Source organism: Phragmites australis, chromosome 10, assembly GCF_958298935.1.
Source record: "Phragmites australis chromosome 10, lpPhrAust1.1, whole genome shotgun sequence".
Lineage (NCBI taxonomy): Eukaryota > Viridiplantae > Streptophyta > Magnoliopsida > Poales > Poaceae > Phragmites > Phragmites australis.
In genome coordinates, this window is record NC_084930.1 from 32,229,285 (window position 1) to 32,246,328 (window position 17,044).

Below are 17,044 nucleotides of genomic sequence, written 5' to 3' on the forward strand. Positions count from 1 at the left end.
GTATGGAAACACCATAAAACTAGGCCACAGCAACTCACGATTTGCGACGGCATTATTTTTGTTTCTAGAAATAATTGGTGGTTTTTGTCAGTGAAATCTTCAAAACAAACAACATTGATAGTCAATTCTTAACTATGAACGCCCGTGCTGATTACAATTCGATTTGAGCTTCCTTCGGTAGATTTCTAGCTGTCGTTAACACTACAATTTAAAACGATAGGTGAAAGCATGGAACGTAGTTTAATTAGAAGCAGCTTTGCCATAAAAAAAAAATCAAGCGTCACATCTATGAATTTGAAAATTCCCAGTAGCTATGAACAACTGTTTCTGTTGCATTGGTTGGTTGGCACGTGAGGAACTCAGCTCCAAGAAAATGAAACCATTAGGAGATGATGTGCAATTAAGGGAATTCCGTAATACTGTTTTTTTAATGGCCAGATCTAGAATTCATCAACATAACAATTACTATTGTTATAACCATTTTAAACTGAAATCAAGCAATTGTGCAGTTACTCGAACCAAGAATGGCTGTTCCAGAAAGCATCTCCATTACATAACCTTTGAATCACCAGTAGTTTCCTAGAATTAATAAGTGAAACGCTGCATCTTTGCAGCAGTCACTGGTACACGCCATGTACAGCTGCACAATATACATAAAAATTCACAACAGCAGAGCGAAATCTGACCAATGTCACCAGCATTTCTTGTCCATTTGCTTATAAAGTTGCACTGTTTCACAAGGCTATCTTCATGTTCCTCTCTCTTGTCCACTATTCTTTAATCACCAAAAGTTGCTCGGATCTTTAACAGAAACAATTGCATTCTTGGGATGCCCTACCCATTGGCAGCTTTGCTAATCAATAAATGTCGCCAGATAGCTCTGCTGTCAAACTTGCAAAACAAAGTTTGCAAGCGTTTCTCGTATCCATCACCATCATGGGGCACATATTGAATGTTTGATTCAGTAGCATTCAAGTCAGTACCTCATGATATCAGGGGGCAGGGTGAGATTGATGCATCTCTGTAAACCAAGGCTCTGACATAATGGTTCCACATCGTTGGAAAGAATTGCAGACAGAAGTCATTAGTTCATAGGATGCTTTTGTGTTAACACCTACATATCATCTGTACATTGCCCATCTTTGAGGTCACGCAGGTACTGAACACGATGATCATCAATTCCTTTGATGAGAAACCATTTGATCATGGTAGTGCACGTTACCTTGTCTGGTTTGCACCGATGTTCCTTCATCAAATCAAGAACAGCCCACATCTCTGCCAAGCACCCCACCCTCCCATATGCATCCACCAAACAGTTGAAGAACACAATATCCAATGTTATGTCTGAATTCTCGACAATTCTCAACACTGTCTCTATTTTCTTAACTTCCTCAGCTCTTCCATATGCTCTAACCAATGAACAGAGTGTGACACAATTGGGCTTTATACGCTCAGATTTCATTAGTCTAAATATATATTCCATCTGTTGAAGGTCTCCAGCCCTCCCAAATGCATCAATAACTACATTGTAAGTGACTATTGTCCAGGAGTAATAATATTTCTGCATGTACTCCATCACAGCTCCCATCTTCTCATACATTTTAGCTTTACCATAGGAATCAAGTAAAATATTGTAGGTCTTAATGTTTGGGACGATACCAGAGGCCTGGAACTTCTCATAGCAGTTTTCCATAGTCTCAATCTGACCACTGCTGCCAAAAGCTCTGAGAGTAGAATTCATTGTCCATACATCAGGCTTGCAATTTTCTGACAACATTTTCAGAAGAGCCGATTCCATCTCAGCAAACCTTAACAATAAAAACAGCACCAGATGAACCTTTTTTTTTTTTTACAGAAGCATTAATTGAAGCTGAACTATGTTTCATGTTTTTTACAGAAGCAGTTGCACTAAACATTCAAGTTTTGGCTGTCATATAAGTGCATATTCTAGGAAATGTGGTAACTAAACTAGAAATTTCAGGAAAATCTAGTGTGTTCTTCGGAATTGAGAGCTCATAAATTTTCATAATGCGATTATTAGCAGATATAAGAAGTTAGCTTATTGTACGTTCAGATTATTAAAGCACGGGTTCTTGCTATCAATTACCTTCCTGCTTTCCCATAAGCATCAATCAATGTATTATATGTGACGGTGTTGGGACGGATACCCGCACGTGCCATATCCGCCAGCAAAGACTTCACCTTCTCGAAATCATAGGCGTGCAAGCAGGACTTGATGAGAATCGAGTATGTCTGGACATCGGGCCGGCAGCCAGGGGTGTCCTTCATCCGATCAAGCAAGGAGAACGCCTCTCGGAAGCGGCCGCTCCTGCTGTAAGCGGAGACAAGGGCCGTGTAGGACTCGAGGTTGGGGGCGCAGCCCTCGTCGAGCATGGCCTGGAAGAGCTCGTGCGCCTTCTCCGGCTGCTTGCACTTGCCGAGCATGGTGATGAGCTTGATGTAGATGCCGACGTGAGGCCTGTACCACACCTGGTCCCGCAATAGCTCGAACACCTGGGTGGCAATGGGCGCGGCGAGAGTAAGCAACGTTTCTAGAAGGCGTGCTGCAATGGAGGCGGTGGCTAGGGTGAAGGGAGGAGGAGGACCTTGAGGGCGGAGTCCCAGCGGAGGGCGGCGACGCGGTCGTGGAGGGCCTCGAGGACGGTGCGGGGAAGGAGGCGGCGGGTGCCCTTGCCGGGCTTCCGCTGGTCAAGGACAGCCTTGGTGGCCTCGCGACGGAGGATGACGGAGAGCGCCTTCCGGGACGCGATCTTCCGGTTCACCTCCTCCTTCCGCTGCCTCTCCGCCTCCTCATCCCCCACCTCCGCCTCTTTCCCTCGCCGCGTCCTCTTCTCCGCGCCGGCCGGCCCCCAGGTGGGCGGCGGCTCGCGGGCCGCAGAGGACGCGCGGGCGGCGGGGTAGCGATGACGGCACGCGACGGGGGCGGCGACCGAGGAGGAGGAGGCGGGGAAGGGGGATGCCACCGGCGCGGCGGCCATTGGCTGCTCGGGAATTGGAGCGAGCGGCGCGGAGGGGTGAGATTTTTGGCTTGCCGTGAGAGGCCGACCGCCGACGCGGCGGACGAGAGGACTGGATGAGACTCCGCCTGCGAGCACTCTGTCTGCTGTGGCGGCAAACGTGCAGTCGCTCCAGCTGCAGTTGGATGATGAACCGACGGTTGGGATCTCCCGTGCTGTGTCAGAGTCACTTCGCGGCCCAACAGGTACGCGTGTCAGATAAACCACTCTTGACCGTCTACTGATCACGGTAGTTTATCAGTTGCTTAATAGCTGACTTGCTACTTGTTTCTCGTTTCAAAGGTACTCCCTCCTGTAAAAAAATTTACGTTTCGGATATGATACAGTCACCAATATATAACATATCTTTGACGATTCATTATATGAAAATATATTTTTAAAATCTAATAAAATTATGAGATTATGGAAGTATTTTTCAATATATATATATATATATATATATATATATATGATTTTCATATTTTCAAACTAATGCCTTAAAAGTTATCCTTAGTCAAAGTTTTGCAAGTTTGATTGAATCTTATCTAAAACATCTAAGTATTTAGAGTAAATTTTGTAAAACTCCAGATATTTTGCCAAAATTATCGCAAAACTATAGATTTAGTACCAGCAAAACTACATATATTTTAACAAAATTATCGCAAAACTATAAATTCTAGATGAGTTGTTTTCAGCCCTGTTAACATGACGACAGGACCCCGCTTGCAGTCTCACAGCAGCTGCCAGCCCATGAAACGAACTGTCCTACTTTAGAAAAATTATTGCAAATCACAAAATTACAGATTTAAACAACAGTTTCACAAAACTACAAATTTAGCGTCGATTTTATCATAAAACTATAGATTCTATCGCAGACCTATTAACCTGACGAATAGGTTCTGCTTGTAGTGTCACACCTGTAAATCACATATATGTCAGGATCAAGTTTCATATATGCAACGACTTTATCAGTGCATCACAAACAGTGCTATTAGTATAACATTTAACTTAAATGAAAAAGAAACACATCAAAATCTTTAACTAAAACACACTAGTAAAATACATCGAAACTCCCATTTTCCATAGTCAATCGACTGGGGGTCCACCAGCCTAGCAATCTTCATCTTTGTCGATGAAGGAGTCTAGCTCTTCCTCATTTGTCTGAGCAGCGTTTGATATATATTTGGATGAAAATAGCAAATGTGTACATATCGTATTCTGTAAGTGTGAAAAGTAAATGACATACAAGCTTAAATAAAGAAACATATTGTAATAAGTTAAATTTGCATAAATACCAATTATGCTAACAAATAGTTATAAAAATATCATATTTAACTATGTGATTCACCACTAAACTCTCAACTTCTAAAAACATCTCAATATGTTTCTCAACTACCCAAAAACCACTTCAGATTTCCAAACCATCCATCTTGATACCCATCACAAGTAACCAACCATCCAACCAAACCAACTAAACTAAACCAAACTCATCCAACAAATCATGTGAGTATCTAAGTCTCTCATGATTGTGAGCACATCTGATATATCAGATTTTACACTTTGTAGAGGTTGTACAGTTTTTCCCACGAGTCATTATTTTCTTGTTGTTGTGCCAGCCAAACACTTTACACACGTCTATGGTGTGTCGTTCGGAGATCACTACAAAGTAGTTATAAAGTTGCATCCAGTATGTGCACGCACACTAGGTTTCATAACTGTCAAAGTAGTTTTTACACCACCCGGAAGCCCCTTTTTGCTTCTTGTAGCTACAACAAGATTTCACTCTTTACTTCCACTACACATCACATATCACTATCCAAATAGTTCTTGCCTTAGCCATCCTCACACATCCACTCTTCCAGTTTGGCACGCGCAAAATTAGAATCCACTAATTAATAGGTTAGGCTTGCCCATACTAGGTCTCATGGTTGTTACGATACTACTTGAGTTATCGCTCCATAAACCGGTGCTTACTTAGGTCACTTGAATGAACACTAAACCAACAAATTAACTACAACCACCATCACCAACACCTTTTTGCTCAAGGCCTAAGATTCCATGTTGCTATACCATTACCAGATTTTTTCAACTCATAGTTACATAGTTCATTAGTCATGTTTAACCGACTACCCATCCTTACCATGGCGCAAAGCTAAGCATAAGCTATCCATCATAACCATTACTGACAACTAGGCGACAAGGAATATATGGAACAAGATATTATAAGTAGATGGGATTCAATATTAACATCATGCGTGTTTAAAATAAAGAACACATTTGAAAAATTAGGATCAAAATATTCAATGACACTTGTCTCTTCGAACTTGATGCTCAGACTCTTCAAAGACTTGGTTCCAGAGATTCTCGAACTGTTCCTCGACTGCTCTCGAAACACACAAGAAAAATACAAAATAAAACTAACTAAAAATAGTACACCAAACAATAGCTAACATATATGAAAAATATACTAAAAGATAGTACACGTCACTACGAACATGAGAGCGCGAAAATCGTTTAAGTTGGAGCTAAAGAGAAAATTATGCTATAAATAAGGTTAGGGTTAAACTAAAAAAGAAAATAACTTATTTTGGATAAAAACAGAGAGTACAAAGGCCTTTTGGTAAAAATAGAGAGACCTATCTATAAATATGAGAAAGTTTACTAACCAGACTGTAAAAAGGCAGAGGCTTTTTATTACATACAGAAAAGTTCAAGGGCTAAAGTGCAAAAATATCATTTTCCTGAATTAAAATAATTTAGAAAGCTGACTAGATAAATGGCTACTAGCGTGACGTGACACGTAGACAGGTTTGATGATGTGGCAGGCTGATGTGTCATGGCTGAGCTATCATGGATTAAAGAAGGTGACACATGGTGACATGTGGTTGGTTGACGAAGGGTTATCTGCCGATCTAATCTAGACCGTCCATCTCAGATCTAATGGCCACGACGCTCGGGAGCTAGTCGACTGATTGCAACGGTGGGGGAAAGGAATGAGCGGCGGTGGGAGAGGGAAAACACGACGGTAGACTCGCTGGAGTTGGCTGGAAACGGCACTCCGGTGTTCAGGGTGTGACAATGAGCAGCGATGCAGCACCAGAGCAGCACAACAAGCACAATGGAGTGGGTGGTGTCAACGGGGATGCGACGACGTGAGCTGGCAATGTCGAACAGTGGCAGTAGCTCACTAGCACATCACCAGAGATGGCTAAACAACACTACACCGCACCAAAACGAGCGCGAGAGAGTTCAAAAGAGAGAGGGGGATACGGGAACTTCCTAGGGGCTCACCTTGGACGAGAGACACCCGTAGGCATGTCGATGACGGCGCACAACGGGTGGGGCTTGGAGCTCTGCGAGAAGGGTTGTCCGTAGGCAGAGAGTCGATGAGAAACAACGGAAACAACTCCTCATGAGCTTGCGGTGCCGGAGCTGGTCTCAGACGCGGCGGGGAAGTGGCAAGAGCGGCGGGCGGCGAACTCAGCCACGATGATAATGGCGGTGGCGACAGATCAATTCAATTTAGGGTTTGAGTGCTCAGGAGCAGCGGCATCTCTAGGGTTTGAAGGCGGTGCAGACGTCGAGGGCTCCTGGGGCCTATTTATGGGCATGGAGTTTGGTGGGGCTAGGAACCATGACGATGGCACGGTCGGAGTCCAGCTCGGGTCGGAGGTAGGAGATAGGCGCGGGCACCATCCGGGCAACAAGAGCGCATGAGCACGAAAGCTAGGCCTGGCCTTCGGGCGGCCTAGATGGGGAGTGGGTGCGGAGATGGGCAAAAGAGCGGCTCTAGCGCGAGGAAGATTGGAGACCGACGTGTGCTGGACAGCGGGCTTCGGCTGGGAGAAGAAAACAGTGGGCTGAGAGAAAAATGAATAAAGGAGAAAATAAAGGAGATTTGACTCAAGGAGAAAAAAAAGATATTTTCTTTTGCAAATCTTTTTTCAATTTTTTCTAAAAAATTAAATGACGCGCCTTGGGGTTTTCAAAAATTATTTTTTACACAATAAAAGCTCTAATGCAACTATTCCAGCATGAATCCATTTAACCATAATATAACCTAGGACAAAATTAAATTTATTTTAGAAAATAGTTTTTAACCTATTCTATTTATTTAAACCCTAATTAATTTCTAGAATTTTTTAAGGAAATTATGAAATAAAAAATCAGGGTTTTACATGCAGTCACGTGAACTCATAAACAGTTTGTTTCATGAGCTATTAGCTGCTGTGAAACTGCAAGCGGGATCTAATTATTATGGTAATGTGGCTGAGAATAACTTATCTAGAATCTGTAGTTTTACAATAAAATCGATATTAAATCTGTAGTTTTGTAAAATTATTGTTTAAATATATAGTTTTGTGATAATTGACACTAAATCTATATTTTTGTGAAACTATTACTTAATATGTAATTTTACGATAATTTTATCAAAATTTCTATAGTTTTACAATATTTACTCAGTATTTATGACCAGAGGAAGTAGCCTGATACATTTTTTTTAAAAGATACCTGATACATTCCTAATGCTACAATTAGACGATTAATCCAATACAGTAGCAATAAATCAGTGGGGTTGAAAAAATTCCAAAGCCCGGGGTGAGCTACCCAATATTAGCTAAGGCATAAGCCCAGACAACAACTTAGGAACCTTGCGAGAATCCTACAGATTCTAACGAAATTCATACAAAACTCTTGTATCCCAAAGTACAAACATGCCATATGAATTTAGTCGAGAGATATTTGGATACTAGAGTCTGGAACTAACCACTCAAAGGATACACTACTCTGCTCATATGTCCATACATTATTGGCCCTTGATGTTACGCTTCAATAGCCAACTATTTACAAGGCAGACTCGCTCGAGTCTCAACGCACCATGGACCAGCGCACCTGAACAGGGAGAAACATTCCCTGAACCGCACACCAGAACCGTCACCAGGAGCAGTGGCCTACAGCCAGCACCCAACACAAACACCAAAGCTCCATTCTTCACATGTACGAGTCAAGGTAATCGAAATGATGGATCATCCTGTACTGCATCAAGCTGGCGTAGACGCGGTCGCACACACCTACGAACAGGGACTCGTCGTCTGGGCTGAGCGTGATCCCGGACACCTCGCCGAAGAAGTCGATCTCCTGACGCTTCTTGTAGTCCGCGGCAGTGCTGTAGACGTGCACGAAGTCGGCAGGCTCTGAGAAAACCAGGAATCGTCCATCGGAGGAGTAGCGGATGCACCGGATCGCCCCGATGTTGCCCCTCAGGACCGCGAGCGAGGTCGACAGGTTGCGGATGTCCCAGACACGACAGGTCTTATCCTGGTTCCCGGTCGCGAAGGTGCGCCCGTCTGGGTGCCATGCGGAAGCAAATGAGTAGTCCAGATGGCCAACTAGGGTAGATGTTACCTGTAAAGAACAATGATTCAGCATTTCAGCTCTCATGTCTCTGTTCAGCTAACAAAACAAGATTGAAGCTGGGTCTTGAATTCTTGATATAATTACGGTAACTTTCTAACTGCAGCGAAAAGCAAATGAGAATTCTTTCAATGTAAAAAGGTTAAACAAAGGCCCTACTGCCCAAGAGACACGGGAGAAAATGAAACCTCACTTAGTAATGCAATGACAGAATGGCAGTAACATAACAACAATGATTGTGAATAAGCAAATATAGCTAAATACCTTCCCATTTCGTGAATCCACAAGAAGAGCGTCCCGATCATCTCCAACTACCGCCAAAAGTTTCCTATCCGGGCTCACGGATGTGTGCTGTTATTATAGAAGAAAACATAAGGGGACAGTCAAATATGGATGAAAGGAAGGACCCGAAATAGTTTTCGTGGATCCTAACGGGACAAAACTTACATTCACCGGCCAGTTATAACGGAAGTGGTTCAAGAGCTGAAATCTTTCGATATCATATTCACGAACACTGCAATCATTATTGGATACCGTAATGCGCAAGCTTCCACTGCAAAGCATTTTATATACCTTCAGATTTTTATGACAGCGTACATCTTCATAAAGGTTCTGGAAAGTTAAACTTTCTTACCTTGCCGATCCGTGTATATCTATGGCATTCGTTATAGCATGGTCACTCAAAGATGTCCTTGTACAAAATTTAATATTTCGGTCTGTCAAACCCTGTACCAACACAAAGAAATGCTGAGCCAGTGAGCCTGCCGTCCATGAATTACTTTTTCTCAAGGCACCAATTTTATTAAGGCAAAATAAGAAAGCCTCCTAGCGATGAATACATCTCAAAATTACAGTACAGGGAGTATAAATATGCTTTCACTTTCATATTTCATTTTAGATATCTAACATATGGAAGATTATACTGAGCATAAATAGGAAAAACTGAAAGGAAAATGAACAGTTAAAGCTACAGCCTACTGAATGGGAAAAAGGAATTCGCAAACAAATACTGCTGAGTCAGAGTTACAACCAAGTCTTCATTGGCGCCTTACCTTGCAAATTAATTCTCCTTGAAAACCACCAGCTACCAATACACCCTCATTCACAGCAAGTGTGCTAACTTGAACCCCAGAGAACCCTTCTAGTAAACTGCCAGGATGTCTCTGTGTAACAAAAAAGACCAGACGTACATTAAAAATGGGAACTGTTGAATTTTAGAGAAGAAAGTATCAACAAACAAACTTGAATATTTGATCAGAAGGTCGCAAGCAGGAAATTATAAGGGGAAAACCTCTGCTGGAGCAACGTGCCCTGAGAAGTCCAGAACCTCTGACATATTGTGAGACAATGATGACCAGTGGCCTAATGTGGAGTTTGACATAAAATAGACATCATGCTTCGAAGTTGCCCATAACAAATTCCTAAGCTACAGAAGAAAAAGTTAGTCAGTATTGTGCAGCCTTGGGAGTCATATGACAAGACTGTAATGCAGACGAACACATTAACTAGTCTCCATTTCATAGCAGCGAAAGAAGCTGATCGTAATGCAAAGGAAATCTTCTTAATTCCTTCTTATTGATACCCAGCCATATTTCACAAGAAACTTTCTTGAAACTAGCATAACCTTTGTTATTCATTTAAACTATTATACCTGTCATTGCTGCATTTGTTTAACAATATAATTGTAACAGTTCTATTATAACAAAAAAACTAGTAGTAACCCTTTTTTCTCAGACTTATCACTGATATGGATACAAATGGTACAGGCAGCTTGCAAGTTTGTGAAGAAAGCAGCATAAAAGCTGACAATAAAGAAGGAAAATAGATAATTCACGGCAACTTTTTCTCAACAAAATAGTACACTTAGTTACTGCATATCCTGCACTAAAAGGAAGGCACAATGCAAATCACCTGAAAATGGAGAATCGATGGCTTCACTGATCTAGTGTTGTGCTGAAACTCGTAATACTTGCTGCCCTGCTCTACTTGCTTGCACAACTAAGAAAAATGTTAAAAAAGAGATTAGGAAATTTGAAAATCCGGAAGGATAGAACAGCCTTTGATAAATAAAACTGGATGGTAGTGAAAACCTTATCCATGAGCTCTCCAGATTGAGGGAAGTTTTCATAGTTTTTGTACTGTTCCAACCTAGCTTTTCTGTAATCCTGCCTGGTTATGTTTAACCTCTCCCATGGTATACCCTGTATATCCTTTCCTGCTCTTGCTTCAGCTGCCGATGTGTCAGTTATTCTAGTGAGCTGTAGAAAATTGCCAATTATTAATATGTTAGATCACTTAATAAACAACTGGGTATGAACAATCTTAAAAATTGAAGGAAATTCATCATGTCGTTCATTTGGATTTCAAACTAAGAAAAAGAGCTAAGGAGAAAAAAAATCCAAGAATAACACAATTTCTTATAGTTAGATGTATATGCATAGTTGTGCATTTAATCTCTAGTATAGGGTGCTCTCTGCATATGTAACATACCCTGTATATCCCCTTTGGGGCTTAGGAATACAGTTGGGTTGCTCATTTCTAACATGGTAACAGAGCCTATGGTGCTCCCCATCTGCATCTCGCAGTCACCGGCGTGCCACCAGCACGGTCGCCGGTGAGCCGTCATTGTCAACCGATGAGAGCAACTCCCTCTCTCCTCTCCTCTTCCCTCAAACCCGCCCTCCGCCTCTTCTTGCGCCACCGTCGACGAGATTTGTGTGGCCGCCGTTGAGATCCACGCGCGACCGCCGCCCCGATCCGCATGCTCCCTCCGCCGGCCGGATCCGTGTGGCTGTCGTCGCCGACCTTCGAGCGGCCGCCACCGCTTCTTCTCACACCGCCGAGATCCGCGCAGCTACCGCTGCCCTCACCGTCGCCGTCACACCGACCGGCTCTGCCTAGTGCCGTCGCCTTGCTAGTTTCAAGCTCTACCGACACCCCCTCTCTGTTGGCCTCTTCATTCCAGGGGGGGGGGGACAGGGTGTTTCTTTTCGTTCTCCGGTCATCATGGCATCCTCCAGAAAGCCGGGTGCCATTTCGGTTCCTCGGTGTCCTGTCTTCTTCAATGACACCAACTTCTGGGAGTTTGCGGTGCACATGGAGATCCACATGGGTGGTCAGTAGCTGTGAGGCTATTTCACCGGTGAGCAGCCCCGTCCGCCTTGCCCCACTTTGCCGACTCCACCCGCTTACCCGACAGATGTTGATGATGCTACCAAGGTTGTTCTTCTCGACGCTTTCGAGATGGAGACCTACCAATCTGATCTCACCGTCTACGAGACTCGGCTGCGTGAGGAGCGGATTGCGAAGGCCATCTTGGTTCCTAGCATGGAGGTTGCATCTTTCGATGTCCATTACAGGCCTCACCACTACTTAGATGACGTTGGCTTAGCTCTGTCGTTGCTATGAGATCTGCAACGAGGCATTGTACATTGCCGTCGTGAAGGAGTCTCAGTCCCTTCAGCAGCTCGACTCCACCGTGGAGGAGATTCACCACCAGATGTCTATTGTGTGGTAGCGCCTTGACAACCTAAGTGCCAAGTTCTATGGTATTGGCACTTGCAGGTGTTGTGATCTCCACCGGGATCAGCAGGAGATCCTTTGTCTTCATTAGTTCCTCTCTCGACTCCGACCTGAGTTTGAGACTGTCAGGTTACAAGTGATGACCCGCCGTCCGCGACCTTCACTTGATGAGGCGATGCCTGAGTTGCGGGCTGAGGAGACACGTCTTCGAGAGGAGGGTGTGAGTGGGGCCTAACAGTCCACCTCTGTTCTAGCCAGTGGTGGAGCTTGTTTATGGAGTGTGGGTGCACATGCACCCCCTTCTATCAAAAAAATACTACTAAAATTAGCTCTGATGAACAGTAAATTACTATAACTCCGATGAACAATAAAAAGCTATGCACCCCCCTCTCTCCGACGCTGGCTTCGCCCCTGGTTCTGGCTGCTCAAGTCTCGTCTCCGGCTCTCACACCCTGCTCCCTTCTTCGTTGCCCTCGCCCTTCCTGATGGTGGTGGGGGCACCTTCTGGAGTTGTCTGCGACTATTGCGACAAACCAGGCCATACTGCTAAGGTCTGTCGTAAGAAGCAGCGTGATAGGAAAGCACGTCGTGGTGGACACCCCTCGTCGTGCTCTGGTGGTCCCTCCACCTAGTCGGGTCCTCACTCGGTGTCCATCGCCAAGCAAGAGGTCCTTGCGCTGTTTCGCTGCCTTGCTACCTCAACACACATGACTACTACTCAGGCTTCTGGTTCCACACCTCCTACCCCTTCTCACCACCCAGGTATATCATCCAAATGGTTCCTTGATTCTGGTGCTTCTTTTCATATGACTCCTGATTTGACTCAGCTGCCTTTTTTGGCATCTCCTAGTTATCTCATTGTTCAGACAGTTGATGGCACTTCTCTACCTGTTATTAGCCGGGGCACTCTTTATACTTTATCCTTTCATGTTCCTACTGTTTCTCATGTGCCCTAGCTCATTATGCAGTTGATGTCCACTGAGCACATTACCGATCATGGATGTCGTATCATTCTTGAGGCTCTCTTTTTGTGTTCAGGATCTTTGTACCAACCTTCTGGTGGGGACTGATCCTAGACGTCACGACTCTCAACGCCTTTGGGAGATCAATTGGCTTTGTCTTCCGTTGCATCCCTTGGATTGAGGGTCATCCAGTTCCCATGCCCGTGTTAGCTGCTTCTTCTGCCATCACTTTGTGCAGTGGCATCGTCGTCTTTTAAGTTCTAGACTGTCTACTTTAGTTGGTAGTGGTGTCTTAGGTTCTGTTTCTGGTGATAATGTTCTTCATTGTACGGGTTGCAAGCTTGAAAAACAACTGCACCCCCCTATCATTCTAGTGCTTCTGTGTCTTAGCGCCCCTTTGATATTATTCACTCTGATGTATGAGGCCGTGCTCCCTTCGTTTCAAAAGGGAGTCACTCCTATTATGTGATCTTTATTTATAACTATTCATATTTTACCTAGATTTATCTTATGTCTTCTCGTGGTCAGTTCCTCTCTATTTACCAGCAATTTGCCACTATAATTCGCACTCGGTTTGACTGTCCCATTCGAGCTTTCCATCTTAACTCTGTTGGTGAGTACATCTCCAATGCGCATTGTCGTTATGTCATTATCTAGCTGACCAGGATACCCTTGTTCAGTTCTCCTGCTCTGGTGCTCATACTCAGAATGATGTGGCTGAGCGCAAACATTGTCACATTCTTGAGACTGCTCGCGCTCTCTTGACCTTTCCCCCCACTTCTTGGTTGAGACGATCTCTACGGCTATCTTTCTCATTAATAGGCAGTTGTCCACTGTTCTTCAAGGATGTAGTCCATATGAGCGCCTCTTTGGTAGTCCTCCTTATAGTTACCTTCATTGTTTTGGGTGTGTCTGCTATGTTCTCCTTCCTCCTCATGAGGGCACCAAGCTGACCGCTCAGTTTGTTGAGTGTCTTTCTTGGATACAATACGAAGCACAAGGGTTATCGTTGCTACGACCCAGTTGCCCGTCAGATGAGGATTTCTAGGGATGTCACTTTTGAGGAATCTCGTTCTTACTATCCTCATTCGTCCATAAATGCTCCCTCTAGTACTGATGAGTCTCTTTCTTTTCTCACTCTTCCTTATTTGTCCTTTCCGCTGCCATCCTCACGTTTTCCGCTATCGTCTACCTCCTCCCCGACACCACCCTTACCAGCTGCATCACCACCCTCATATGTGCCTTCGTTGGTATCAGGAGACGAAGGGCATGGAGATGATAGCGACCTGTGCTAGCGATTCTTCTAACCATCATTCTCTCTGCCTATTGTGTCTTTCTTGGCTCCTTGATTGCTTGGAAAATCAAGAAGCAGACTGCAGTTTCTCGTTCGAGTGCTAAGGCTGAGTTACGGGCTATGGTGGCATTGATAGCTGAGGTCACCTGGCTACGGTGGCTCCTAGAGGATTTCGGTGTGACAGTTACTGCACCGACTCCTCTCCTTTGATAGCACCGATGCGATCAGTATTGCTCGGGATCCCGTGAAGCATGAACTTACCAAACACATCGGAGTTGATGCTTCCTATATGAGATCACAGGTACAGGATGAGGTTGTCCCTCTTCGCTATGTGACTTCAGAGCTTCAGTTAGCAGATTTCTTCACGAAGGCACAGACGAGGGCACAACACAACTTTTTCCTCTCTAAACTCAATGTTGTAGATCCACCATGAGTTTGAGGGGGGGGGGGGGGGTGTTAGATGTATATGCATAGTTGTGTATTTACTCTCTAGTATAGGGTGCTTTCTGCATACGTACCATACCCTGTATATCCCCTTTGGGGCTTAGGAATACAATTGGGTTGCTCATTTCTAACACTTATATCACTGACTACAGCAGGCAGTATAAGGTCATGTTGATAATTGCCTAAGCTCATACAGGGCAAGTGATTCTCACGCTTATGCCAAACAAGTCCCCCAACTAAGTGAGCAGTTAATTCAACAGGTGAATTAGTCTTAACTCGAATCAACAAGGACAAGACATCAGTCTTATCTCCTAATTGAAAACCATGTTCTCTGCTCTTTGGTCATAGCCAAGTCAAACAACACCGAAACAATGCATCTGCAACACCGTGCCATATTGGGCATAGCAAATTATGCAATAAATGACTTGCACGAAAGCGACCTATCAGAGAGGATGATAAGCCAAGTCATTATTGGCTGAAGATAAGCAGAGAGAGAGAGAGAGAGAGAGAGCAATCTGGAGATACATGATTGGCCAAAACTAATCTGCTACACAAGCCCTGTTGACATCAGGTCTCCTTGTCCCATAAAAAAATCAGCAGGCAAGGACTAAATGAAGAAAAAACAGGCTGTAATTTAGCCAGCAAACTAATGTAGCTCTTTACAATTATTTGTGTATATCACTGGACTAAGGTACCCCTGCTATTGTGGCACGCTTTGGAATTTAGTAGAATGCTGCTTTACTGCTTTCTAAGTTTCTGTTAAATAATTTGCAATGCAGCTGGCAAGTTAACTTTCTCTACTTTGTCGTAACAAAACAATCAACTGCGTTTTTTAAAAACTACTTTTCCGCATGTGTTTTACCGCACCATTCCCCCTAGAATTAGCAGCACGCCCACTTCATAAAACTAACCTTAAATTATTGCATATAAACTTCTAATCCTGATAGAACGAACCCAGTACGGAGGAAGATCGGTCTATGTCCATGAGGAATTTTAATGAGCCAGCTCCGACATGCTCTGTCAATCCTCGTACGATCTCACGCTCGATTTTTGCAAGTGAATAAAAAAAGGGAACCTTAGATAGATCATTTGAGAAGAGAAACGGTGCCATCACGCGTCGGCCTCCTCAGACTTGCAGGTTCGAAAACAACAAAAGCATCCAACACCACCACCAAAGAAGGTTGTACTGACCAGCGAGTACTCGTCGTCGCCGTCCCCGCCGTCGTCTCTCCGGTCGGCGTCGCGGCCGTGGAACCCGTCGCCCACCTCCACGTCCATCTCGCCGTCCGACGCCCCGCCCTCGTAGTCATCCATCACGCGCGCCGCCGACGCGCTGTCCCGCCCGCCCGCCGCCATCCCGCGCGCCGAACCGCCCCCCTGCACGCAGCGACTAGCCACTCAGATCACACACGCACACAACACAACCACACCAAAACTTCACGGCTGTCTCACGAGGGGTAACCAAGCGGGCAAAGCGAGCGCCGTACCAGGAAAAAGAAGAGCTCGAGCTCGCGGCTCTCCCGCGGTGCGGGCTGCGCCTTTTGCGCCGCCGGTGAGGTGTCGAGCGCGAGGAGCAGAGGGCTGGCTCGCTCCCGAGGGTTGGAGAGGGAGAAGAAGGAGCTGTGTCGTCGTCGGCGGCGGCTATGGATCGGGAGGCGGAAACGTGTGGAGGGGAGGCAGCACGCGCCCGTGCTTTTTGTGCCGTGCGGCGAAGCGAGGTTCCAGAGGGGGAGGGGGCGACCTCGATCCGGCAACGCAATGGATAGAGACGGGGAGGGGATAATTAGGCTACGGAGCTGAGATTAACGGCGTTTCTAGAAGACGTGACACCGGGATGGATACTTTTGAAACGTTAGCGTCGCTTAATTTATTGGTCGGCTATTAAGTCCGGTTTGTTTTAGTGTAGATAGTGAGAGATAGTTTTTATATCGTGGTGGTTTGTTTTTACCTTTTCTTTTTAGTTAGAATCTATAATCAGAATAAAAAACAAATATATGTGAAAACCTTTGAATAGAAAGTGAGGTAGCATTTTAATGTACGGTGGATGAACAGTGCTAAAGTTTGATGGTTGATATTCTTTTTTAAATGGACGATAAATATTTTTTCCTAAATTGGTTGGACAATAAGTATTTTTTCCCTAAATTGAATGGATGGTCAAATTGATAAAATGTTAGTGTTGATCTGACTACGAATACATTTCTATGTGCATTGGAATTGCGATATAATTGTACTACAATCCATCATTTACTTAGTTATGGCTATGTAGCACGGACTGTGATTGAAAGCTAACCCAAAAATGATGAAATGGGATATACGAATGTGAGAAGCCACTATTTCATATAATTCGAGACAAAATCTATCTCATGAAAACAAAATTGGAAAATAAAATA

General features: G+C 44.4%; 2 protein-coding genes across 2 annotated transcripts; both read right to left on the reverse strand.

Moving 5' to 3' along the window:
• Positions 1–501: 501 nt before the first annotated feature.
• Positions 502–3,125, reverse strand: LOC133930781 (pentatricopeptide repeat-containing protein At5g48730, chloroplastic-like). Its single transcript, XM_062377511.1, has 3 exons — positions 2,607–3,125; positions 2,108–2,514; positions 502–1,808 (listed from the first exon to the last, which is right to left on the reverse strand). Exons 1-3 carry the CDS (start codon positions 2,997–2,999, stop codon positions 1,115–1,117), a joined length of 1,494 nt encoding a protein of 497 aa, XP_062233495.1. The 5' UTR covers positions 3,000–3,125; the 3' UTR covers positions 502–1,114.
• Positions 3,126–7,685: 4,560 nt separating this feature from the next.
• Positions 7,686–16,422, reverse strand: LOC133930782 (uncharacterized WD repeat-containing protein C2A9.03-like). Its single transcript, XM_062377512.1, has 10 exons — positions 16,142–16,422; positions 15,846–16,031; positions 10,523–10,690; positions 10,344–10,430; positions 9,724–9,858; positions 9,485–9,595; positions 9,067–9,158; positions 8,880–8,985; positions 8,697–8,783; positions 7,686–8,423 (listed from the first exon to the last, which is right to left on the reverse strand). The coding sequence occupies exons 2-10, from the start codon at positions 16,008–16,010 to the stop codon at positions 8,010–8,012; spliced, it is 1,365 nt and encodes a 454-aa protein (XP_062233496.1). The 5' UTR covers positions 16,011–16,031; positions 16,142–16,422; the 3' UTR covers positions 7,686–8,009.
• Positions 16,423–17,044: the final 622 nt, after the last annotated feature.

Coding starts and splice junctions, on each gene's coding strand:
- LOC133930782 (XM_062377512.1), bottom strand. CDS start 16,010: ATGGCGGCGGGCGGGCGGGACAGCGCGTCGGCGGCGCGCGTGATGGAT. Junction 10,431..10,522: donor CTGGAGAGCTCATGGATAAG/GTTTTCACTACC, acceptor CATTTTTCTTAG/TTGTGCAAGCAAGTAGAGCA. Junction 9,159..9,484: donor AAGGAGAATTAATTTGCAAG/GTAAGGCGCCAA, acceptor GTGTTGGTACAG/GGTTTGACAGACCGAAATAT.
- LOC133930781 (XM_062377511.1), bottom strand. CDS start 2,999: ATGGCCGCCGCGCCGGTGGCATCCCCCTTCCCCGCCTCCTCCTCCTCG. Junction 2,515..2,606: donor GCTGGGACTCCGCCCTCAAG/GTCCTCCTCCTC, acceptor ATTGCCACCCAG/GTGTTCGAGCTATTGCGGGA. Junction 1,809..2,107: donor GCTTATGGGAAAGCAGGAAG/GTAATTGATAGC, acceptor TTTATTGTTAAG/GTTTGCTGAGATGGAATCGG.